At 53.5% G+C, this 23,513-nt stretch overlaps 1 protein-coding gene and 1 non-coding gene across 9 annotated transcripts; both read left to right on the forward strand.

Moving 5' to 3' along the window:
• Positions 1-2,086: 2,086 nt before the first annotated feature.
• PTCH2 (patched 2) lies at positions 2,087-17,586 on the forward strand. 8 transcript variants are annotated; one of them, XM_035018730.1, is made up of 22 exons: positions 2,087-2,420; positions 2,871-3,063; positions 8,786-8,975; positions 9,082-9,151; positions 9,337-9,428; positions 10,008-10,203; positions 10,817-10,938; positions 11,089-11,236; positions 11,313-11,444; positions 11,531-11,686; positions 11,769-11,861; positions 12,413-12,538; positions 12,637-12,755; positions 12,870-13,218; positions 13,378-13,690; positions 13,781-13,923; positions 14,011-14,191; positions 14,344-14,624; positions 14,734-14,871; positions 16,051-16,193; positions 16,278-16,377; positions 16,794-17,586. In XM_035018730.1, exons 1-22 carry the CDS (start codon positions 2,349-2,351, stop codon positions 17,058-17,060), a joined length of 3,624 nt encoding a protein of 1,207 aa, XP_034874621.1. In that variant the 5' UTR covers positions 2,087-2,348; the 3' UTR covers positions 17,061-17,586. The 8 variants fall into 8 exon arrangements, with proteins under 8 accessions (XP_034874621.1, XP_034874623.1, XP_034874619.1 ...); XM_035018732.1 differs by lacking the exon at positions 2,871-3,063 and having other exon boundaries at positions 2,088-2,420; XM_035018728.1 differs by lacking the exon at positions 2,087-2,420 and having other exon boundaries at positions 2,436-3,063.
• Positions 17,587-21,460: 3,874 nt separating this feature from the next.
• Positions 21,461-21,575, forward strand: LOC118020536. Its single transcript, XR_004681943.1, has one exon. It is a non-coding gene; the product is annotated as a U5 spliceosomal RNA (small nuclear RNA).
• The last annotated feature ends 1,938 nt before the right edge of the window (positions 21,576-23,513 follow it).

The raw sequence follows: 23,513 nt of genomic DNA on the forward strand, positions 1-23,513 counted from the left end.
TCTTTCTCCATGGACTTGGTCTTGCAGAGTCCGGTTAGAGGGAAGGAGGTCTCAAGAGCTACTTACAGCAAAGTCTGTCTGCTTGGGTATCCAGCCATACTCAGCTGTAGCCCCAAGATCAATCCAGGGGCCCACACAGCTAGTTTAGAGGTTATTTCTATACCCAGAGAATTGCTGAGGGTACACTTCCTTTTTTTTTTTTTTTCCAGCAATATTTTATTTATTTATTTGACAGAGAGCAGGAGAGACAGCAAGAGAGAGCACAAGCAGGGGGAGGAACAGAGGGACAGGGAGAAGCAGGCTCCCTGCTGAGCAGGGAGCCCGATGCAGGGCTCGATGCGGGGCTCGATCCTGGGACCCCGGGATCATAGCCTGAGCAGAAGGCAGCCGCCTAACTGATTGAGCCACCCAGGCGCCCCTGAGGGTACACTTCCTTGGATCCTCCTCTTCCAGCATCTTCCCCAGATGCCGAGGATACACTTTCTTTATCCACAACAGGATAACAGGGAAGAAGAAAGTGCTAAGCACATATGCTGCTTTTAATGTGTAGTTACTACTTGGCCAAAAGCATCCTGCATGTATTACTTCCTCCATAGGCATTTTGCTGGATGAATGGACCAAGAGATGTGGCAAACCTTTTGGGTGATGTTCATCCCCTCAGCCTAAAATTTCCTTTCCACAGGACGGAGGCTCTGGAAATAATGTTAACTGACACGTTTTCAAAAAGCAATTTGGCAATATGTAGCAAGAGCCATAAAAATGTTCATACTTTTTGACCCAACACCCTCACTTCTGGGAATCTGTCCTAAGGACATTCTCCAAATGATTGATACAAACACTATGTAGTAACATGAAATGTTAATGATGTAATGATAAACAAGTCTGGAGGAACTGACCAAGAAACTGGCCAGAGATAGTAGTAGTTGTGTTAGAGTAATGAGTTTATTGGAGATTCTGTTTCTCTTTCCCAAACCTTGCATGTTAGAATATTGATTTTACCCTCCCCTGACACTCAGGGTTAATCATTCAGAAACCTGGAAGAAACAGGACTCAGGACAGTTGATGAAATTTTTTTCTTTTTTTAAAGACTTTATTTAGTTATTTGACAGAGAGAGACACAGCGAGAGCTGGAACACAAGCAGGGGGAGTGGGAGAGGGAGAAGCAGGCTTCCCGCTGAGCAGGGAGCCCGATGCGGGGCTCGATTCCAGGACCCTGGGACCATGACCTGAGCAGAAGGCAGACGCTTAACAACTGAGCCACCCAGGCGCCCCAGTTGATGAAAATTTAATAAAGGAAGTAGTCTCTGTTTCCAGTCCTTTCCACCCTGGTTTCTGCAACTCTCAGTGACTCACTCAACCATTACTGAGCACCTACTTAATTGTCTAGTGAGGGAGGCAGAGTCTCAAGTACATAAGTTGCCATAAATGCAATAATAAATAGTGTGTCACAAGGAGCACAATGAAAGAAGCAACTGTCAGGAGGGAGGTGTGAATCAAGGAAGGCTTCAAAGAGGGGTGATTGGCCCATGTTCCGTTTTGAAGGTTGTCTTCCAAGACAACAGGGCTACAACGCGTACTAAGGCAGAAACGCCTGGAATGCCATGGTGCCTTTAGGAACTTAAGTCTAACTCTGCAGGGCTGGAAGGAACATTGAGTGGCTGTGAAGGAATTATGGGAGAGAAGGCTTTAGTTAGATCACGCAGGGCTCCGTGCTCCAAATGGGCTTTGTGTTTTGGAGCTATCATCAGATTTGCATTTTAGAGCGATGACTCTGGCCTCGGTGGAGAGTGGACTGAAAGGGACGAGAATGGAGGCAGAAAAGAGTGAAGTCATTGGCGTCTCCTGGCTTATGCTTGGCCAGCGCCGTGCCTCCCCGGGATCGCCCTCCCTGCTCCTCCCCGAGGGCCCCGCGGGCGGCCGGGGAAGCGAGGCGTGGGGTGGCCCTGCCTGGGTGGTCTCCTGCCCCGCCCCCACCCGCGGCGCCGTCGCCTAGCAGCGGATCCGGCCGCGCGGCTCCGGGTAATTTGCGGACCCCTCAGCCAATGGGAGGGCGCCGTCCCGGCCCGCTCCCTTTTTCTGGAGCTAAGGACGCCTCCTCCTCACTGCGTTCTCCACCTCCAGCCGCGCGGGGCGTCGCGGGCCGGTAGCTCTGCCTGCACGCGGGGCCGACTGCGGCACCCCAACGCAGCCGCCGCGGCACGCCGGCACCCCACCCTCACCCACGCCGCGCCTAAGCGGCCCCGCGGAGTCCCGACGCGGGGCTCCGCGGTACCCGGGTACCAGGCCAGCTTATGGGGAATCCCAGATAACGCGGGTTGGGGGCGCGCACGCCCCCCATCCCCGCCGGCATGGCTCGGCCGCCGCCACTCCGGGAGCTGCCCCCTGGCTATACACCCCCAGCTCGAGCCGCATCACCCCAGGTGAGTGGACGGGAAACCAGAGGGAGAAAGACCGGGACCAGGTCTTGAGACCCCCAGGTCTGTCACTCTGCGAGGTGTGATGTCTCTAAAGTGCAGGGTTATAGCCCACCCCTTAAGGGTGTGTGTGCGTCTTCTGTGTCTTCTGGGCATCTGGCCGGTGAGACTGTGTCTGGGTTTCACCTCTGTCCACCTGAGAACAGATGTGTGCATATGTATCTTATTCTCAGAAAAGTATCCGTGCCTTCCTCCGGTATGTATGGGGGGCGGGCGGGAGAGACCAGGAATAGAGTTAAATATTTTCCATCTTTGGGACTCTGTGTAGGTCCTACCTGTCCTGCATCCAGAAACCAAGAAGCTGGGGCTTGGCAGAGGGTGCACATAAGGAGAAAAGGGGAGGATTTCATGCATTGTTACAGTAATGCCTGGCTGACACTTCTCTTTCCATCCCAGATCCTAGCTGGGAGCCTGAAGGCTCCACTCTGGCTTCGTGCTTACTTCCAGGGGCTGCTCTTCTCTCTGGGCTGTGGGATCCAGAGACACTGTGGCAAAGTGCTCTTCCTGGGCCTGTTGGCCTTTGGAGCCCTGGCACTGGGTCTCCGCGTGGCCATCATTGAGACAGACCTAGAACAGCTCTGGGTGGAAGGTGAGTTGTGGACACTAGTCATAGCTGCTTGGGTATGGTGAGCCCAAGACAAGAACAGGGTGAGGAGCTGGCTACTGAGTTCTAGGGGCTCCGGCCCTGGGTCTGGAGAGGGTACATGCCTGCCAGAGCCTGGGCATCTGGGAGCAGGACTCCCTCCCACACTTGTAAATGGACATGTGCAGATGATGGAGTCCTGTGAATAGGTCTATAGAATAGTTACCTGTGAGCTTGTGTGTCTGTGTGTTTAGCAATTATTACCAACTTTTTTTTTTTTAAAGATTTTATTTACTTATTTGATAGAGAGAGACACAGTGAGAAAGGGAACACAAGCAGGGGGAGTGGGAGAGGGAGAAGCAGGCTCCCCGCAGAGCAGGGAGCCCGATGCGGGACTCGATCCCAGGACTCCAGGATCATGACCTGAGCCGAAGGCAATCGCTCAACCGACTGAGCCACCCAGGCGCCCTATTACCAACTTTTTATGTGTATTTTTTTTTACTGCATGGCAGTGTTTGCAAAGGCAACCAAAATCTTTCAGTAGCAAGGAGAGTAAAATATGTGCTGCAATATAACATACAGTAGAATATAGAGCAGAGTATGATTACTTGAGTAAGATAAGGCAGGGAAAGATCACAGCTGATTAGGAGAGTCAAGAAAATTACAACTGGGCTGGGGAAACTGAGTAAATCATCTGGCAGGCCTCCATGGAGAGGTCCCATGCACCTAGAGTCCCGTGCACCGAGGCCCCCTGCAACCATTTAGTAGAAAAAAAGTGGCGCAGGGTCTACACTTTGAGGCAACAGCAAGGTCAGATGCAACCAAATCCTCACTTCCTAATGGAAGCATTAGGTAAAAATGATTTCTTATTAATAATTTTGGCATAACCCTCCTTTCCTGGGGGCTGGTTTCATATGCTAGCCCTTCAATAGAGTCAAACTCTCCTCTGTTCTTTCCTGGGAAATTTGCATTGGTGGGTCCCCCCAAACCTCCCCCAGACCTGGCCCACACCCAAAGGCAGGGCCAGGTTAGAATCTCACACCCTTGAGTTATTTCAAATGCTGGCAAGCCCTAGGATGCAGAGCAGATGTTTCTTGGAGCCTGCCTGCCTGCCTGTTGGGCTCCCACACCCCATCCCCACCCTACCCCAGCCCTCTGCAGGCTCACACATCCATACGCACTCTAGGCCAGCCCTGGGGTCCAGAGCAGATGTTTCTCGGTGCCTGCCTGCCTGCCTGCCCCCAGCCCCAGGACACACATGTGCATACATGCACACACACATACCCCCACCCACACCGCAGCTGCCTGGGTGGTCCCAGATGACTGTTGGATTTCCTGCCACAATAGAAGCTGTCTCCCCCCTCTTCCTCCTTCTTCATTTCCCAGATCTTTCCCATCTAAACATGGCTTGAACCTCCATGTTCCTCATCCTCTCTCCTGCTCTCCAGCACAGGACAGGCTAGATCCCACTGGATCTTTGCTGCTGTTTGTGGATGGGTGATGTAAAAGGGTGGTGGCCTATTCCGAGGCCTTTTTCCTTTCTTTCAGAATACTGCTGTGTCCCGTATCGGCTAGGGCTGGGGTGAGGTAAAAGCAGTGATCCTGACCTGATTTCTTCTCTGTACATCCGTAGTTGAGGCTTCTCCCAGCCATGCCCTAGGCAACGAGGAGCTGATCAAGGCGAGGACTAAAGAGTATTCTCTATTCCTTTCCTGTTTTGCTAATACGGAAAGCAAAGAAAGAAGCAGGACACTGGCAATCAGAGTTCAGGGTCCCCTCCAGCTTTGCCATGGTGAGAGACAGAATGTGACTCGTCCCTCCCGATCAATTGTAAAGCTAAAAGGCTCAGAGATAGATTGATCTCTAAAGTAATAAATAAATAAATAAATAAATAAACAAACAAACAAAAAAACCCCACAACATTATAGCCCAACTAGTACCTACAGGAACAATGATTGAGATGGCTTGAAATTGGAGCTGTCCCTGAAAACAAGGGACATGTATCTAGAAGGCAGGGTGAAACATCAATTGGTGGAACCACTATCCACTCAAAAACCCAAGGCTGAAACCTTGGGAGTCAGCCTCAGTTCTCCTTGCTTACCTAACTGGTTACTAAACCAGCAAATTCTTCTTTCTTAACTTCTCTCATAACAGACCCCTCCTTTTCACCCTGTGGCCATTGCTCTAGTTGAGGCCTTTCTCAGTCTCTGGTCGTACACTCCTGATTATATCATTTACTACGCTTTTCGCCACATGAAAGAGGAAAAAAGGAAGGGAGGGAGGGAGGGAGGAAGGAAGAACAGGAAATCTGGTAGTAGACAGAGCAGTTCCAGGATGGTTAATTCAGCAACCTAAGGACATCAGCAAGGACCCAGGTTCTTCCTTTCTCCTAAGCCTTCTTCAGCATGTGGGGCTTTTGTCCTCAGGCTTATCACCTCCTTGTCCCAAGTGGCTACTGCAATGGTCCCTTTTTGGAAGTGAGGGAAAATTTACCAGAAGCCCCCCAGCTGACTGCCCATTTGGTCACTTTGGCAAGAACTGTGGAGCTATGCCTAAACCATTCACTTGGCAAAAGCAGTGGAATTACTGTGATTGACTAATCAAATTTCAGCCCCTGAGGCTGGGGAGGGATCCAGCTTCTCTGAATCACTGGGCCTTTCAGAGGATGGCCAACAAAATCAAAGTCTGTTAGAGAAGTGACCAATCTTCTGCAGGACTCACCTTCTAATCTGCCTCCACACTGCCCTCCTGTGGTGTATCTAAATCTGGCCAAGTCGGTCCCCTGCTTAGAGCCCTTCCACCAGTTTCTACGAGGTTCTGGGCAGTCTCCAGAATCAAGTTCAAGCTCCTTAGCAAACATTCTAGGCCCTCCGCAACCTAACTCTTGATTTCTTCTCCAGCATTGTCTCTGCCTCACTCAGCAATGCTGAGCCTTTGACAGTTCCCTACACCTACTTGGTCCAGAATGCCTTTTCCAGACTTCTTCCCTTGGCCAATTCCTATTCATTCACAGCTCAGCTCCAGAATTTATTGTTAGGTGATGAAAAAGTCAGGTCATCTCACTTCTCTGCTCAAAACCTACCATGGCTCCCAATTCACTCAGAGAAGGACTGCATCACTACAATAGCTTACAGGCCCTTACATGTAAAATTTCTGGACCAAAGATTATGAACATTTCTCATTTCCAAATATCATACCAAATTACACTCTGGTGGTAGGTTAGAGTACACTCCTATAAGCCAGCAATGAGGGCCATCATTATTTTTATTTTGGCTAAATTGATAGATGGTAATTTATTGCTGTTTTAATTCATATTACCTATAATATAGGATTATATATATTACCATTGTAGGATTACCTATAACGTGGATTCATTTTCCATGCTGGCTAACAAGTTATAGTCTCCCTTTTGTAAAGGTATAAGTTTTTATTTATTTATTTTTTTTTTTTTAAAGATTTTATTTATTTATTTAACAGAGAGAGACACAGAGAGGGAACACAAGCAGGGGGAGTGGGAGAGGGAGAAGCAGGCTGCCTGCTCGGCTCGATCCCAGGACCCTGGGATCATGACCTGAGCCGAAGGCAGACACTTAACGACTGAGCCACCCAGGCACCCCCAAAAGTTTTTAAAAGATGTGTTGATTTTGATGTCTCCTTCCCCTGTTCTCCTCCTTCCTCCCCACTCAGTCTTTTTTACTCCAGTTCTTTCTCATTTTTCTGTCCCACAATCTCTTTCCCAGCAACCATTTAATAATAATTCCTTATCTGTTCCTACTTTGTGCTGGGCAGTTAAGTACTTTACCTGCATTGATTCTAATTCCACCAAGGTAGGCCCTATCCCCATTTGGCAGATGAGGAAGTTGAGGGCAGAGAGACTAAGTCATTTGCCCCAAGCACAGGCTAAATGTCAGAGCCCAAGCTCAAGGCCAGATGTGTCCAGGGCCTCTGGGTTCTCCCTTACACCTGCTGTCTCTCCTTGCCCTCACAGTACATCCCAGTTCATCTGTCCTCATGTCTGTCATCATCATTGTTGTCAGCTGAGGTTTACTTTTTCCTTTGCCTCATTTTTTTCTGAGGATTCTTTATTTTCTTTGATGTTGTATTTTACATTTCCAGTGTTTCTTTCTCTTGCTTTCTTTTTTTTTTTTTTAAAGATTTTATTTATTTATTTATTTGAGAGAGAGAGAATGAGAGAGAGCACATGAGAGTGGGGAGGGTCAGAGGGAGAAGCAGACTCCCTGCCGAGCAGGGAGCCCGATGCGGGACTCGATCCCGGGACTCCAGGATCATGACCCGAGCCAAAGGCAGTCGCTTAACCAACTGAGCCACCCAGGCGCCCCATCTCTTGCTTTCTTGATAGCTCTTTCTGGGTTCCTTCCTTCTCCTGTGCCTCCCTCCCCTCAGCAAACTCACTTACTATGAGGAGCTTATTTCTGTCCCCTCCTGTCCCTCCTTGTGGCAGCTCTGGCCTAAGCCTGGTGAAATAAACACTGCAGTGCAGGCCTGGGGAGGGGTGGGGAATCAGGGAAGGAAGAAAATGGTGGACGTGCGCAGCATGGATTAGTAAGACTGTATTTGTGAGGGAGGGCCAGGAATGTGATTTGAATGGGGAGGTGTGAGCATATGGGTAAATTTGTGTGTGGCGGGGGGGTTGCTAAGGGTGTGCAGCTCTCATGAGTGAGGAGACTATATGGGTTTGAAAAAGAGATTGGGGAGCACGACGATCACAGGTGGGGCTGGAGTCTCACAGAAGGTGTACGTGTGGGCCCCAGGGGTGGCAGGAACCCAACAGGAAGAGGCCCCAGATGTGTGGCAGCAGAACTGGGCCTAAGACCAGACCAAGTCCAGAAAGCCTCAGCGGTGGTTTGGCCCTTGCCCTTGCCCTCCTCCAAACCCCACTCAGGCCATGTCCCCTCACAGCACCCCTGCCCACCCACCCCCCACAATGCAGGACTGGATGGGTGCCGAGATCAAGGAGCCTGAGGCAGGCCTGGCACTGGGCCTCCCTGTTGCCCGGACAGTGAGATCTGGGGTCTGGAACCCTTTCTTCCCCTTGGCCCACGTTGATGTCACCTCTGCCAGGTGATCCCAGGTACTTCTTACATGAGTAGAAGCAGCATGTTGACAGCATCCCACTGAAGTCTGTCTGATCCCCCCCCGCCTGTGCCCCCACAGGGCCCATTATTACCAGACACTGCCATCCCTACCCTCTTGGCATAACAATTTGCAAAAAGATGTATGGCTAGAAAGCACCTGCCTGAGACAGCCTGACCCAGGAACCAGCCCTAGCACTAGACCTGCTCTGTGAGGAGACCCTCCCGTTGGCAGCCTCCCTATTGATCCCTTTTGTCCCTCCTTGTCTTCCTCACCAGAACACAGAGGGGCTGAGTGAGGGCTCCCTTACCGGGATACCTCCGTAACCCCAGCCCTGGCCCAACTCCTACTGACCTCTCATTTTGAAGTAATTTGCCCCACACCGAGCCAACCTGGTTCCTGTTTAAATCTTAGACGACACAAGAATTCCATCCAGCTGAGGTGTCTCTCACTTGCACGCAAAGCTCCAGATTCTAAGCGGAGTGCCAGGAGCTTGGGGAGTCAGCACGACCATCAAGGAAAAAGCAGGGGTTCCTCTCAGAGCACTTCTCCCACTCGTCGTGGGAGGCCTCAGCCGGCGAGGGTCCCACAGCCCCGGAGCTCGGACCCCAGCTTTCTCTCTCTGCTCTGGCAGTGGGCAGCCGGGTGAGCCAGGAGTTACATTACACCAAGGAGAAGCTGGGGGACGAGGCTGCATACACCTCCCAGATGTTGATACAGACCCCACTCCAGGAAGGGGAGAATGTCCTCACACCTGAGGCACTTGGCCTCCACCTCCAGGCAGCCCTCACCGCCAGTAAAGTGCAAGTATCACTCTATGGAAAGTGAGTCTGGCTGAGTCCCCAAGCAACTGGGAGTGAGGCGCGCTGTGGCAGGGCTGGCGTGGGAATCCGCCTCTTCTGCTGATCCCTTGCGCCCTGGCCATTTCAGGTCCTGGGATTTGAACAAAATCTGCTACAAGTCAGGAATTCCCCTAATTGAAAATGGAATGATTGAGCGGGTGAGTGTCCTGAGCTGTTCTTTGAAACTGGGCCGAGGGAGAACTTTTTCTGCAAGTAGGGGAGGGCTCTGAGAGACGGGGAGGTTAAAAGTTGGGAGGTGGGGGGTTACCGAGGGCGTCCTACAGAGACTGTGGAGAAAGGAGCCCAGGGACAGGACTGATGTGGCCTGGGCTGTCCCTGGCAGATGATTGAGAAGCTGTTTCCGTGCGTGATCCTCACCCCCCTCGACTGCTTCTGGGAGGGAGCCAAACTCCAAGGGGGCTCCGCCTACTTGCCGTGAGTGCCCCACAGCCACTCCCGGGCCCTGCTTCAGCTAGGCCGGGACGCCCGCCCAGAAGAGAGGGTGGGCATAAAGAGGATGATCAAAACCTTACCGAGGGCCTAAGCCACCTGTTAGGCCGGGGCCAGAGCACAGGATGCCCCACAGCTCTCTCCACATCCCCCTTCTCCTGGCCTCTGAAGGAAAGGCAGACTTGTCTTATTTAGACAAAACAGAACAAAGAGAAAAAAAGATCCCCAGAAAGCGACTTTGCCCAAGAGAGTTAACTAGGTATGAGCTAAGCTGTTGCACAGGCCAGAAAGAAAAGCTGTTAGAGGCAGGTGTCCACGTGGTTATGTATTAGAACCAAAGGTGGATGGCTTGGGCAGGGACTGGGTGGGGCTCTTCTGGCCTTTTCCATGTATTAAGTACTGGTGTAGCCTGGGAGTTCTGGGAAGCTCAGCATTGCAGACCCTTCATACAGAGGGATGAATGAGCAGCTAGGAGGAGGGTGGGGTACAGCAGGGGTCCCCAGCAGCATTTTGGAGGGTGGGAATTGATCCTTTACCCTCACCAACCACGGGCTCTCCCCTCAGCGGCCGTCCTGACATCCAGTGGACCAACCTGGATCCAGAGCAGCTGCTGGAGGAACTGGGCCCCTTTGCCTCCCTCGAGGGCTTCCGGGAGCTGCTAGACAAGGCACAGGTGGGCCAGGCCTATGTGGGGCGGCCCTGTCTTCACCCTGACGATCTCCATTGCCCGCCTAGTGCCCCTAATCATCACGGCAAGCAGGTGGGTGCCAGCCAGGTTTGCTGGCCAGGTTTGCCAGGGAAAGGCTATTTTCCTTCTCTTTCCCCTCCTCATGTGTTCCTCTATTCTGGGAGAGAGCAAATTGTGCTCTGTGCTCTGCCTCCCATTTCCTGGACATTGTTACCCTGCCCCCATTCTGCTAGATGCCTAGACTCTTCCCTTCCCATTCAGTTTTCCTAAGGAACCCTCACGTGGTATATGAATCCCTTTGTACTTTTCTAAGCCCAGGAACGCTGGACTTCATCCAAGCAGACTTGTACAGAGAAACTGAGGACAAATGAGCTAAGCACAAGTATCATATCTAGTTTCCTGAGTGTCTCTGTGGCCCTGTGAAGTGAACCTTTTTCCAAAACCCACCAAAGTTACTCCAGCTCTTCCCAGAAGCCTATTTCCAGGCCTCTGCTTCCTCTTGTGGCCTCCTCTCTGCAGGACAAGAACTGTTCACTTTCAGAGTAGGCGAGAGGCTCAGGAGAATAGTTATGTCCACATCAGGCTACAGAGCCCCATGGCAGGCGTGACTCCTCCAGGGGCAGGAGGGGGCTCCTCCAGGGGCCCCCAGTTACCCACAGCCAGGGCCTCTCCTGTCCCCCTCCAGGCTCCCAATGTGGCTCAGGAGCTGAGTGGGGGCTGCCACGGCTTCTCCCACAAGTTTATGCACTGGCAGGAGGAATTGCTGCTGGGGGGCATCTCCAGAGACCCCCGAGGACAGCTGCTGAGGTAAGGCCTCCCTGGGGGCTGGCAAGGGGGCCCCAGGCATGGGAACCCGCACTCTGATTCCAGGCGGCTCCAGCAACCCCCCCCCCCGTTCAGCCCCCGTTGGGTGCTCCGGCCCGCTCTGACCCCCAGCTCTCCCCTACCCGCCGCCAGGGCGGAGGCCCTGCAGAGCACCTTCCTGCTGATGAGTCCACGCCAGCTGTATGAGCACTTCCGAGGCGACTACCAGACGCATGACATCGGCTGGAGCGAGGAGCGGGCCGGCACAGTGCTGCAAGCCTGGCAGCGGCGCTTTGTGCAGGTCCGGGCGGAGCTGGGCAGGGGCGGTGCCCTGAGGCCGCCCCCTCCTGCCCCTCACATCCACCCCGTCTCTCCAGCTGGCTCAGGAGGCCCTGCCTCAGAATTCATCGCAGCAGATCCACGCCTTTTCCTCCACCACCCTGGATGACATCCTGCACGCCTTCTCTGAAGTCAGTGCTGCCCGCGTGGCGGGAGGCTATCTGCTCATGGTGGGTGCTGCTCCCGGCGCCCTGCCCGCCGCCGCCCGGTGCCCCCCGGGAACTGCCGTGCAAGCCTGTGCCCTCTCTCCCCACAGCTAGCCTATGCCTGTGTGACAATGCTGCGCTGGGACTGTGCCCAGTCCCAGGGTGCGGTGGGCCTTGCAGGGGTGCTGCTGGTAGCCCTGGCAGTGGCCTCGGGCCTTGGGCTCTGCGCCCTGCTTGGCATCGCCTTCAATGCTGCCACTACCCAGGTACACCAGGACTCCAGGGCAGACTCGGGGCCCACGGTCCAGGCGACTCGGTTCCTCCAGCTACCCCCCCGTGCCCCTCCAGGTGCTGCCCTTCCTGGCACTGGGCATCGGTGTGGATGACATATTCCTGCTGGCACATGCCTTCACAGAGGCCCCCCCTGGCACCCCTCTCCAGGTGAGGCCTCATCCTCCAGCCTGGGCTCGTCTGAAGCAGCTCATCATAGAGCCTCTTGGTCGGGGCGCCCGGGTGGCTCAGTGGGCTAAGTGTCCGACTCTTGATTTCGGCTGAGGTTTTGATCTCAGGGTCCTGGGATCGAGCCCCGTGTTGGGCTCTGCTCTCAGCGGGGAGCCTGCTTGAGATTCTCTCCCTCTGCACAATCCCCCTGCTCATGCTCGCCCACGCTTTCTCACTCTCTCTCAAATAAATAAATAAATGTTTAAAAAAAAAAAAGAGCCTCTTGGCTTAGGGGACCTTAGGCTGGTAACCTGTCTGTGCCTCAGTTTCCTCATCTGTAGCAGGGTGACGATAGTGCTTATGTCGTGAGGGTGTGGTGAGGATCGGTGCTAACTCCGGCTGAATGCTTGCAACAGTGCGCGTGACGTGTGTGAGCTACTCCGTAAGTGTGAGCTGCCGTGTGGTTACTGTCCCCCCTCTGCCATCCCAAGCTCCCAAGCCTCCCCTCCGCTCTACCTTGGGGACCCACGGCTCCTCCCCTGTCCTGACAGGAGCGCACAGGTGAGTGTCTGCAGCGCACGGGGACCAGCGTGGCGCTCACATCCATCAACCACATGGTGGCCTTCTTCATGGCCGCCCTCGTTCCCATCCCTGCACTGCGGGCCTTCTCCTTGCAGGTGAGGCCTCAGCAATGGGCCCCGTCGCCCGGTAGGGGCAGCCTGAAGCCGGGGGCCTACTTCACCCAGCCTTTGCATCCCCCCTGTCCTTCCCCCAGGCAGCCATAGTGGTCGGCTGCAACTTCGCAGCCGTGATGCTTGTCTTCCCGGCGGTCCTCAGCCTGGACCTGCGCCGGCGCCGCTGCCAGCGCCTTGACGTGCTCTGCTGCTTCTCTAGGTACTGTCCCTGCGTCCCCACCCCCGGCCCGCCAGCCCTCACCTCCGGGGCCCCGTCCCGTCCCCTCACCAGCACCCTCACAGACCTGTCATCCGCGCTCTCTGCCTCTTCCAGGCCCTGCTCTGCTCGGGTGATTCAGATTCTGCCCCGGGAGCTAGGGGATGGGACAGGACCAGTGGGCATTGCCCACCTGACGGCCACAGTTCAAGCCTTCGCCCACTGCGAAGCCAGCAGCCAGCATGTTGTCACCATCCTGCCCCCCCGAGCCCGCTTGGTGCCCCCACCTTCCGACCCACTGGACTCTGAGCTCTTCAGCCCAGGAGGGTCCACACGGGACCTCCTAAGCCAAGAGGAGGGGACCAGGCAAAAGGCAACCTGCAGCTCCCTGCCCTGTGCCCGCTGGAGTCTTGCCCATTTCGCCCGCTATCAGTTCGCACCCTGGCTGCTCCAGGCGCACAGCAAGGTGAGGCCCCAGGCCTGGAGAAGTGGGGGGGAGCCAGGGCAGAGGCTTAGGTGTGTCTGGGCCCCCAGAAGGGCAGAGGGCCGAGCCCGCCACCTGAGCGCGTGGGGCAGGGGTGGGGGGGCATCCCTGGGCCTCCAGCTTGGTTGCCGTTTCCCACAGGCCATGGTGCTGGTGCTCTTTGGGGCTCTTCTGGGCCTGAGCCTCTACGGAGCCACCCTGGTGCAGGACGGGCTGGCCCTGACGGATGTGGTGCCTCGGGGCACCAAGGAGCATGCCTTCCTGAGCGCCCAGCTCAGGTACTTCTCCCTGTACGAGGTGGCCCTGGTGACACAGGGTGGCTTTGACTACGCCCACTCCCAACGCGCCCTCTTTGATCTGCACCAGCGCTTCAGTTCTCTCAAGGCCGTGCTGCCCCCCCCTGCCACCCAGGCGCCCCGCACCTGGCTGCACTATTACCGGAACTGGCTACAGGGTGAGAGGCAAGGCAGTTGGCAGGGAGGGCTGCCGCAGGCCCGAGCCCCTGGGGCCACAGGCTAATGCACACTCCCTCGTTCTCCCCTAGGGATCCAGGCTGCCTTTGACCAGGACTGGGCTTCCGGGCGCATCAGCCACCACTCGTGCCGCAACGGCTCCGAGGATGGGGCGCTGGCCTACAAGCTGCTCATCCAGACCGGGGATGCCCAAGAGCCTCTGGATTTCAGCCAGGTTGGAAGCGGGGCTGGAAGGGTCGGGATGCAGGGAGGGCCTCTAGGCCTCGTGGGCCCAGACCTTCAGCCCTCTCTGCCTCTGCAGCTGACCACAAGGAAGCTGGTAGATAAGGAGGGGCTGATTCCACCCGAGCTCTTCTACGTGGGGCTGACCATGTGGGTAAGCAGTGACCCGCTGGGCCTGGCGGCCTCACAGGCCAACTTCTACCCCCCACCTCCCGAGTGGCTACATGACAAGTACGACACCACCGGGGAGAACCTTCGCAGTGAGTCCCGAGGGGGTGGGGCGGGGGCCGGCGGGGGGAGCCCAGCAAGAGCCTCAGCCTGGGCCCACACAGGCCCTACCCTAAGGCCCTGCCCACTGCTCTCCGTGCTCACTGGCCACCCCCCCTTCCCTGCTACCCCTTACCCTCCACAGTCCCCGCAGCCCAGCCCCTGGAATTTGCCCAGTTCCCCTTCCTACTGCATGGCCTCCAGAAGACCGCGGACTTCGTGGAGGCCATCGAGGGGGCCCGGGCAGCGTGCGCCGAGGCAGGCCGGGCCGGGGTGCGTGCCTACCCCACCGGCTCCCCCTTCCTCTTCTGGGAGCAATATCTGGGCCTGCGGCGCTACTTCCTGCTGGCTATCTGCATCCTGCTGGTATGCACTTTCCTCGTCTGTGCCCTCCTGCTGCTCAACCCCTGGACGGCCGGCCTCATAGTGAGTCCTCGCAGGGATGAGGGAGAGAGACCCATGGCTCCCCGACCCTGCCCCACCCTGCCCATCGTCCCTTCTCCCAGGAGCCCTGGGTGAGCCCTGCCTTCCCCAGGTACTGGTCCTGGCGATGATGACTGTGGAGCTCTTTGGCATCATGGGTTTCCTGGGCATCAAACTGAGTGCCATCCCCGTGGTGATCCTTGTGGCCTCTGTAGGCATTGGTGTTGAGTTCACGGTCCACGTGGCTCTGGTGAGCACAGGCACTGGGGGAGGGGTGGACCAGCTGATTCAGTATTCAACAAATATTTATTAAGCACCTACTATGTGCTAGGTACTATTTAAGAACTGGTTTCGAGTCCCTGTTCAGGCACACCCCCCCGAAAAAAGAACTGGGGATATAGGGGCGCCTGGCTAGCTCCTTTGGTAGAGCGTGTGACTCTTGATCTCAGGGACATGAGTTGGAGCCCCACGCTGGGTAGAGAGATTACTTAAATAAATAAACTTAAAAAAAAGAATTGGGGTGCAATAGCAATACAGACAGGCTTTACCTTCAAGGAGATTATATCCTATAGTGTAGAGATAAACAATAAACATATAAATAAATAAATAAGCAGCCATTTCAGCGGAGAGGAGGGGACAAAGGCCTGACCGAAATGGGGACAGAATGGAAGGTGAGAAAATGGGAACCAGTAGTTTTTTGGATGGTTTTACTGTGAAGGGATCAGAGAAACAGGATGGTAGCCAGATGGCAACGTGAGTAAAGGAGGGATTCTTCCGAGACAGAGCCTCGGCCTCTCCCAAAGCTCTGGGTTCTCTGGCCGAGGAGGAGTGGGAGCTGGGAGCACCGACACAAGGCTGGCTAGACCCCAGAAACAGCTCCCTTCCTTTTCCCCCCATAATAGCCCTGTCCTTCTGATTACAAGAACGATATACACTCCCTAGAGGGGGGCAAAGTCAGCATGCGGAGAAGTACAAAGAAAGAATTAGAAATCCTCTGAAATCCCATCCGAACAAGTAACTGTGACCACTTTCGTGTCCATCCTGCTGGACTTCTGGACCGGGATCAGCAAACTTTTTCTGTAGAGAGCCAGACAGCAAATATCTTAGGCGTGGCAGGCCAGAGTCCCCGCGGGCTCCTGCCATGGTAACACTGAAGCAGCCACAGACAATAATATGTCCATGGATGGATGCGTGTGGCTGCGTGTCACCTAAACTTTATTTACAAAAACGGGTGACGGGCTTTGTTTGCCAACTATTCTAGACTTCTGTGTCTCACCGGATACGTATCCGGTGTTACCTAAATAGACTCATGCATACTTCCTGGACAGTTCCCAGCTCAGTCTACCTGGCCCGGGAGCCCTAGGGACAGATGAGAAGTTGGGGGCCTGGCTGGCCAAGGAGCAGCTACAGGGCCTCTCTGCCCCCACAGGGCTTCCTGACCACCCAGGGTAGCCGGAACCTGCGGGCTGCCTGTGCCCTAGAGTGCACATTTGCTCCAGTGACCGATGGGGCCGTCTCCACATTGCTGGGTCTGCTCATGCTTGCTGGGTCCAACTTTGACTTCATCATAAGGTAGGGGAGGGCTGGGGCGGGGAGGTGCAGCCTGCCTGCGCTGGCCACAGGGGCTGCCCGGGCTGACCACCTGCCCCCACACAGGTACTTTTTCGTGGTGCTAACAGTGCTCACGCTCCTGGGCCTCCTCCATGGGCTCGTGCTGCTGCCCGTGCTGCTGTCCATCCTGGGCCCCCCACCAGAGGTGACCATACCCCCCCCCCCCTGCTCCCAGCCCAGGGGATGGCGTGGGACAGGCGAGGGAAGAGTCAGAGCCAGAAAAAATATCTCCTCAGTGGCCAAAAGACAGGACTCAACTCACAAGGACCCTCCCTATGAGATCAGCTGAGGGTGGTAGCCTCTCCCTTGGCCCCAACACCATGTCCCTGCCCCTCAGCTTTCCTGGCTTCTTTATGGGACCCACCTTGGCGTTTAGGATCCACAGCAAGGTGCAGGGTTTGTCCTAGGCCTTAACGTCCTGTCCCTTGTCAGCTCTGGATCCTTCTGGAAGCCAACAAGGGCAACAGCTTCCCAACGATCATGGTGACACATGAGTGAGCTGCTGAAGGGGACTAAGGTCCCGGGACCCCTGGGCTCACTGGGACTGGTGTCTTCCCCCAGGTGGTACAGATGTACAAGGAGAGCCCGGAGGTCCTCAGCCCCCCAGCTCCACAGGAAGGAGGGCTCAGGTGGGGGTTGTCCCCCACCCTGCCCCAGAGCTTTGCCAGAGTGACTACCTCCGTGACGGTGGCCCTCCACCCACCCCCACTGCCTGGTGCCTACATCCATCCAGCCTCCGATGAGCCCCCTTGGTCCCCTGTTGCCACACCAGCTGCCAGCGCCCCTAGCAGCCTCAGTTCTAGGGGACCATGTCCAGCCACTGGGTGAAAGAGTGCCTGAAGCCTGGAGACCCTGCTTGGGCCACGTGAAGTCACTGGGAAGCAATGGGTGGGTTATTGACTGCAGGACGGACTCCCGGAGAGCCTGGCTGCCACTGTCCGCCTGCATGCCGTCCCCTGCCTTAGCCATCCCAGACCTCCCTGCTGCCATTCGAGACCACCAGCCTCTGGGCTCAGAGCATCTCGCACGCCGGGTTCTGTGTGCCTGGGCCTGTCCGGGTGCGGGGAGAAGCCAGCAATTCGGGTTGCGGTTGGCCCTCCCCCCCACCCCGCGCCCCGTGCCACCCCCCCTTGCTACTGGCCCCTAGCAGACCAAGACGGAGGAGCCCTCTAGCACCCTTTGCGAGGCCTGGCCCCCCACGCTTGGTAACTCCTGAGTAGGCTGTCTGCATCTCTGTCCACATCCTACCACATAAATTATTTATATGAAGATGTTTATTTTTGTAGTTTGTATAGATGTTAGCTACGCTGAAAGTTCTATTTTTAAAGAGTGAAATATATTCTATATGAACTCATCTCAATTGACTTTGGTGCTTTTCTTTTGAACAAACGGGAGTTTGAGAGTAAAGAGATGTCCAAGTTCCTGGGGCTGCTCTAGTAGGACCTGGGAAAGGCCCCATTTTTGTCACATAATTTGGGTCTATTTACTCACCTGGCAAGTGAAGATGATGTTCAGCAAACATGTTGATCATATAGTTGGTAAGAGGACCTGGGTTAAGTGCTTAGTATATGAAATGATACAAATGTTTTTGTTGTCAAACTCTACTGTGTGGCTTTCAGAGCTATCATAATCCAGCCCTGCACACCTCTCCAGCTCATTGACCACCCTTCTGTTTCAGCAGCATGGGGGGCATGGGTGGAGGGCCAGAGCCAGGCAACAGGTAGAAGGTGAGGAGGAAGCAGATAGGGAAAGCAGCCAGCTGAAGCAGAGGTGGAAATAGCAGGGTCTGGGGAGATATTTTAGGAGATTTATGTCTAGACCAACCTAAGGCAAGAGGCCTCTGCAAGTCAGCTGTCGGTGCCCCAGAGGCATCTCTGGCCAGACAGCCAGGGGATGGATGAGTGCGGGAACTGTTTAGAAATTGAGATTGTGCTAGCAGCCAATGAGGTGCTGTATTTAAGCTGTTCGTTCTGTGATGTCATATAGCCCCACTGTACAGAGGCCTTGAAGATTCTGGCTACACCGCAGGCTAGAATAGAGTACCTCCCCCCTAGGAAGTGGGAGAGGCCTTTTATTGCCCTTCCCCAACTATTCCAGGGCTCAGTCTCAAGAGACACAAATATCCACCCTGTGCTCCAGTCACCCACTCACCAGGAACAACCCCACCTTAAGAGCACTGCCTTCTCATATCCCTCCCAGCAGGCTAAAGGCCAGAAAATCACCTTCCGACTAAATATGAAATTAATTAATTAAATACATAAACAAACTTACAGCAGTTGAAGCAACACTAAAATACCTAGGGGCACCTGGGTGGTTCAGTTGGTTAAGCATCTGCCTTCAGTTCGGGTCATAGTCCCAGAGTCCTGGGATCAAGTCCCACATCGGGCTCCCTGCTCAGTGCGGAGCCTGCTCCCTCTCCCTCTGCCGCTCCCCCTGCTTGTGTGTGCTCCCTCTCTCTCTCTCGCTCTCTCTGTGTCAAATAAATAAAATCTTTTTTGAAAAACACTAAAATGGGGCGCCTGGGTGGCTCAGTTGGTTAAGCAACTGCCTTCAGCTCGGGTCATGATCCCAGGGTCCTGGGATCGAGCCCCGCATCGGCCTCCCTGCTCCTCAAGGAGCCTGCTTCTCCCTCTCCCTCTGCCTGCCGCTCCACCTGCTTGTGCTTTCTCTCTCTGTCAAATAAATAAATAAAATCTTTAATAAATAAATAAATAAATACACTAAAATGCCAGGTGCCTGGGTGGCTCAGTTGGTTAAGCGACTGCCTTCAGCTCAGGTCATGATCCTGGAGTCCCAGGATCGAGTCCGACATCAGGCTCCCCACTTGGTGGGGAGTCTGCTTCTCCCTTTGACCCCCCCCCATGCTCTCTCTCTCTCATCCTCTCTCAAATAAATTTAAAAAATCATAAAAAAAAAAAAAAAAAGCAGGGGCGCCTGGGTGGCTCAGTTGTTAAGCGTCTGCCTTCGGCTCAGGTCATGATCCTGGAGTCCCAGGATCGAGTCCCACATCAGGCTCCCCACTTGGTGGGGAGTCTGCTTCTCCCTTTGATCCCCCCCCCATGCTCTCTCTCTCTCATCCTCTCTCAAATAAATTTTAAAAATCATAAAAAAAAAAAAAAAAAAGCCGGGGCGCCTGGGTGGCTCAGTTGTTAAGCGTCTGCCTTCGGCTCAGGTCATGATCCCAGGGTCCTGGGATCGAGCCCCATGTTGGGCTCCCTGCTCCGCAGGAAGGCTGCTTCTCCCTCTCCCACTCCCCCTGCTTGTGTTCCCTCTCTCGCTGTCTCTCTCTGTGTCAAATAAATAAATAAAATCTTTAAAAAAACAAAAAACAAAAAAAACCCACCAAAATGCCTAAAAAGACCTAAAAGAAGTGAGTAGTTGGCTTTGAACCTAGAGTAGGGGGTGCATCCAGTATGCGCCAGGGATGGAGGCTGGATTTCAGTCCGACCGTGTTTGGGTCACTATGGAGCAGCTTTTGGGTGGAGCAGGAGAGCTCACCTAGCTGGAATAGTGTCAAAGATGTCAGCCCACCGTGCCACTTACAAGCAGAGTGGCCTAGAAAAGCTAGCTAACATCACTGTGCTGTGTCTTCATCTATGAAATGGGAAGATCAGAGCCTATCCTGTAGGGTGCTATTTTTTTTCCCTCAGGATTTTCAATGAAATCATTTATGTAAGAAATAACCTGGTATCTCATAAGTGCTCTCCAGTTTTTGGGGTTTTTTTAAAGATTTTATTTATTTGACAGAGAGAGACAGTGAGAGAGGGAACACAGCAGGGGGAGTGGGAGAGGGAGAAGCAGGCTTCCCGCTGAGCAAGGAGCCCGATGTGGGGCTCGATCCCAGGACCCTGGGACCATGACCAGAGCGGAAGGCAGACGCTTAATGACTGAGCCACCCAGGCGCCCCAGTGCTCTCCAGTTTTGTAGTTTTGTAGCTATTAGCTGTGCTGAAAGTTTTTGCTCTGGTTGCTTAGGGAATAACCCTGAAACATGGAAGTGCGTCCTGGTGTGGTAGCAACTGAATGGATTTCCAGCCAGTTGGAGTTGGACTGTCCCAAGAATGGTCAGGCCAGAGGCACGAATCACATTCAGTCCCAGAGACAAGTCCCAGGGCTTGCAGGGCAGCCCACCCTGTGTGGCACCTCACACTACTCAGTCCTCTGACTTCAATACCCTTTCATGGCTCCCCATCATGGACAAGATAAAATCCAAGCCCTTTCCAGAGGCAACTCGCTCTAGCCTCTGCCATCACTCCAGCTCTCTCCCAGACAGTGCCCAGCCAGACTCCCACCCTCATTCAGACACGCTACACTCTAGGCAGGCTGAATTACTTTTGGTGTGCATCTCCTATGATTTCACATAGGCAGTTCCCTCTGCTAAGGACACTTTTCCTCCTTGATGGAGCCATCCTTTAATAAATAAATTGGATGATGGGGCGCCTGGGTGGCTCAGTCGTTAAGTGTCTGCCTTCTGCTCAGGTCATGATCCGAGTCCTGGGATCGAGCCCCACATCGAGCCCCCCCACATCAGGCTCCTTGCTCAGCAGGAAGCCTGCTTCTTCCTCTCCCACTCCCCCTGCTTGTGTTCTTGCTCTCGCTTTCTCTCTCTGTCAAATACATAAATAAAATCTAAAAAAATAAATAAATAAATAAATTGGATGCCATCTCTTGCAAGAGGGGTAGTGATGTGCCTCCCCGGAGGTCCCATGGCCCCTGAGTGTCTTTGCTCTACCGTTTCTGCTTCTGTCCCAGCACGGGGCGGGGGGGGGGGGGGGGGGCGGGGGGGGGGGGGGGGGGGTGTCCCTGCGGGTGTGCAATGATAAGACGGCACCTCAACAATTGGGACTAACAGTCCACCCCGGTATAGGGCTCGACACCGGCCCGGCACCAGCGGGAAGCACCCTTACCTCTCTAGGCAAACCTGGCGCGGGTTCCCGTGCAGACCGCAGAGCACTCCTGGCGCCTCCCGCCGCGACAGCTGGTGTCTCCCACCAGCCGGGAGCCGCCTGTGATTTGCATACCCATGGTGCACCACGAAGGGACAGTTTCACGCTGCCGGAGTTCCAGCCCCACGGAGATTTGTGCACTGTTGTAGGGCACACTGCCTGTTAGAAATACATGATCCGTACAAATTCCAGGCAGGGAGCACGAACCGTGCAGACACTGAACAACCATAAGTGTGCTAAGTGTTGTATTGTTCTAGGCGGTTCCAAGCAGGAGTGTGAGAGTATACTCTGGTTTCTCTTCAGATCGTATAAATCTTTCGCCTTTTACTAAAGATTTCCGTGGAGAGAAACAGTTGTGAGTTTTTACTCAATTTTTTGAGGCCTCTTTGAACGAGGCTTTTTCTTTCATGGTTTAAAAAACAGATCTGAAAGTTTTGACTCATCTAGTTATAACAGAAACTACATTGAAAATCTAACTTAGAGTTTGTTTATCTATAAAGGGATTTACGTTACCACATTGGTGCTATGTGAGGATATTTCGGACAAAACGTCCTTGCGCGTTACTTTTTTTTGCCTTCCTGTAGATTATCTTTCTTAGATTCTTTTTGCGTTTTGTTTCTTGTAGTACTCAGTTGTAGGTTACCTAATTTACTTTTCGGGAGGGGAAGGACCAGAAAGAGAAGGTAGATAGAAGTCATTCATGTTTCTCCCAATATTTTTGGCTTGAAATACAGCAGGAAGGGTAAGCTCAGTAATTCCCTACCTCCCCTCAGACTCCCTAGCTGTCTCCGCCGCAGTTTGGTATGATTTTTCACATTGATTTACCCCCATCCAACTCTCTACGCTGGTTTTTCATGCTGAAGATAGCAGATTCCTTACTATAAGGAAGGGGCTTAATTTATGAGTAGAACCAAACACTGAAAGAAAGTGGGTAATATAATCGGGATAAGTAATATACAGTCTCAGTGATAAGTGCCATACAGAAGCATTATGAGAGGTGGCTAGGGGTAGCCACCAAATGTGTCCTCAGATTTTGGACCTAGCTCCTCCCGCCAATCTGCATCTTCTTGCCCAAGCTCATTTAATTCCCTGGCTTTAAGTAAATACTATCTCATAACTGGAGATGGTCCATAAATTTACAGCCATCAGCAGGTTCCATTGATGACCATATTCAAAGCATACACTTCATGCTGCTACATTTACCTACTCCGCCCTGGTCCTAGAAGAGCTTTTCACCGATTCATGCGAAAACCCCTTCCTAACTGTTCTCCTTAGATTGCATCCCATCCCCTCCTACCACTTTATCCCAAACTTCCAGACAACACACACAGAGAAATTGGGGTTTTTTTTAATGTTACTTTTGAAAAATATTTGAGAGTGCACGCTCAAGTGGGGGAGGGGCAGAGGGAGAGGGCGGGGGAGAAGAAGAAGCTGGCTTCCCCTGAACAGGAGCCCATCTGGCATCTTGACCTGAGCCTAAGGTCAGCCGCTTAACTGACTGAGCCACCCAGGTGCCCCTACCTCATACTCTTTAAACCATCATATTCCTTCATGACTATCCACTCTTCATCAAACCTAGCATAAAAATACTCAGGTTTAACCATTTCTTCTGGTCTTCATTTCCTTATGAAGACTCCCATATTACTAAAACTTATATTGGGGCGCCCGGCTAACTCAGTCCGGGGAGTATGCGACTCTTGATTGACCTTGGGGTTGTTTTATTTTATTTTAAGATTTTATTTATTTGACAGAGAGAGACACAGCGAGAGAGGGAACACAAGCAGGGGCAGAAGGAGAGGGGGAAGCAGGCTTCCTGCCAAGCAGGGAGCCCGATGCGGGGCGCAATCCCAGGACCCTGGGATCATGACCTGAGCCAAAGGCAGACGCTTAACTGACTGAGCCACCCAGGCGCCCCTGATCTTGGGTTGTGAGTATGAGTCCCACGTTGGATGTAAAGATTACGTAATGAGACATCTGAAATAAATTTGTATGCTTTTCTCCTGTTAATCTGTCTTTATCAGTTTTTCAGACCCAAGAAGGGACCCTAAGAGGGGAAAGGAAAACTTCCTCCCCTACACTACCTTTTCTTCTGGCAAAAGGAATCGTGCTCTACTTGGTCTGCACTGAGCTTTTTTCCAAAGGTCACAGATATCTTTCTACATCATGGTAAGAATATACCATAATCAGTCTTCTAGGTTAAACCAGGACATCTAGTTTGTTTTTGATTCTCATTATCCAAACAATGCTGCCATGAAGTGGTACTATGAGTAACCACATTTTCAGTCTTGAGAGATAATGCCAAATAACTATCTTTAATTCATGTGCAACATATTTTT

The sequence above is a fragment of the Mirounga leonina genome, unplaced genomic scaffold (genome assembly GCF_011800145.1).
Source record: "Mirounga leonina isolate KUSES-001 unplaced genomic scaffold, KU_Mleo_1.0 Mir_173, whole genome shotgun sequence".
In the NCBI taxonomy this organism is placed as follows: domain Eukaryota; kingdom Metazoa; phylum Chordata; class Mammalia; order Carnivora; family Phocidae; genus Mirounga; species Mirounga leonina.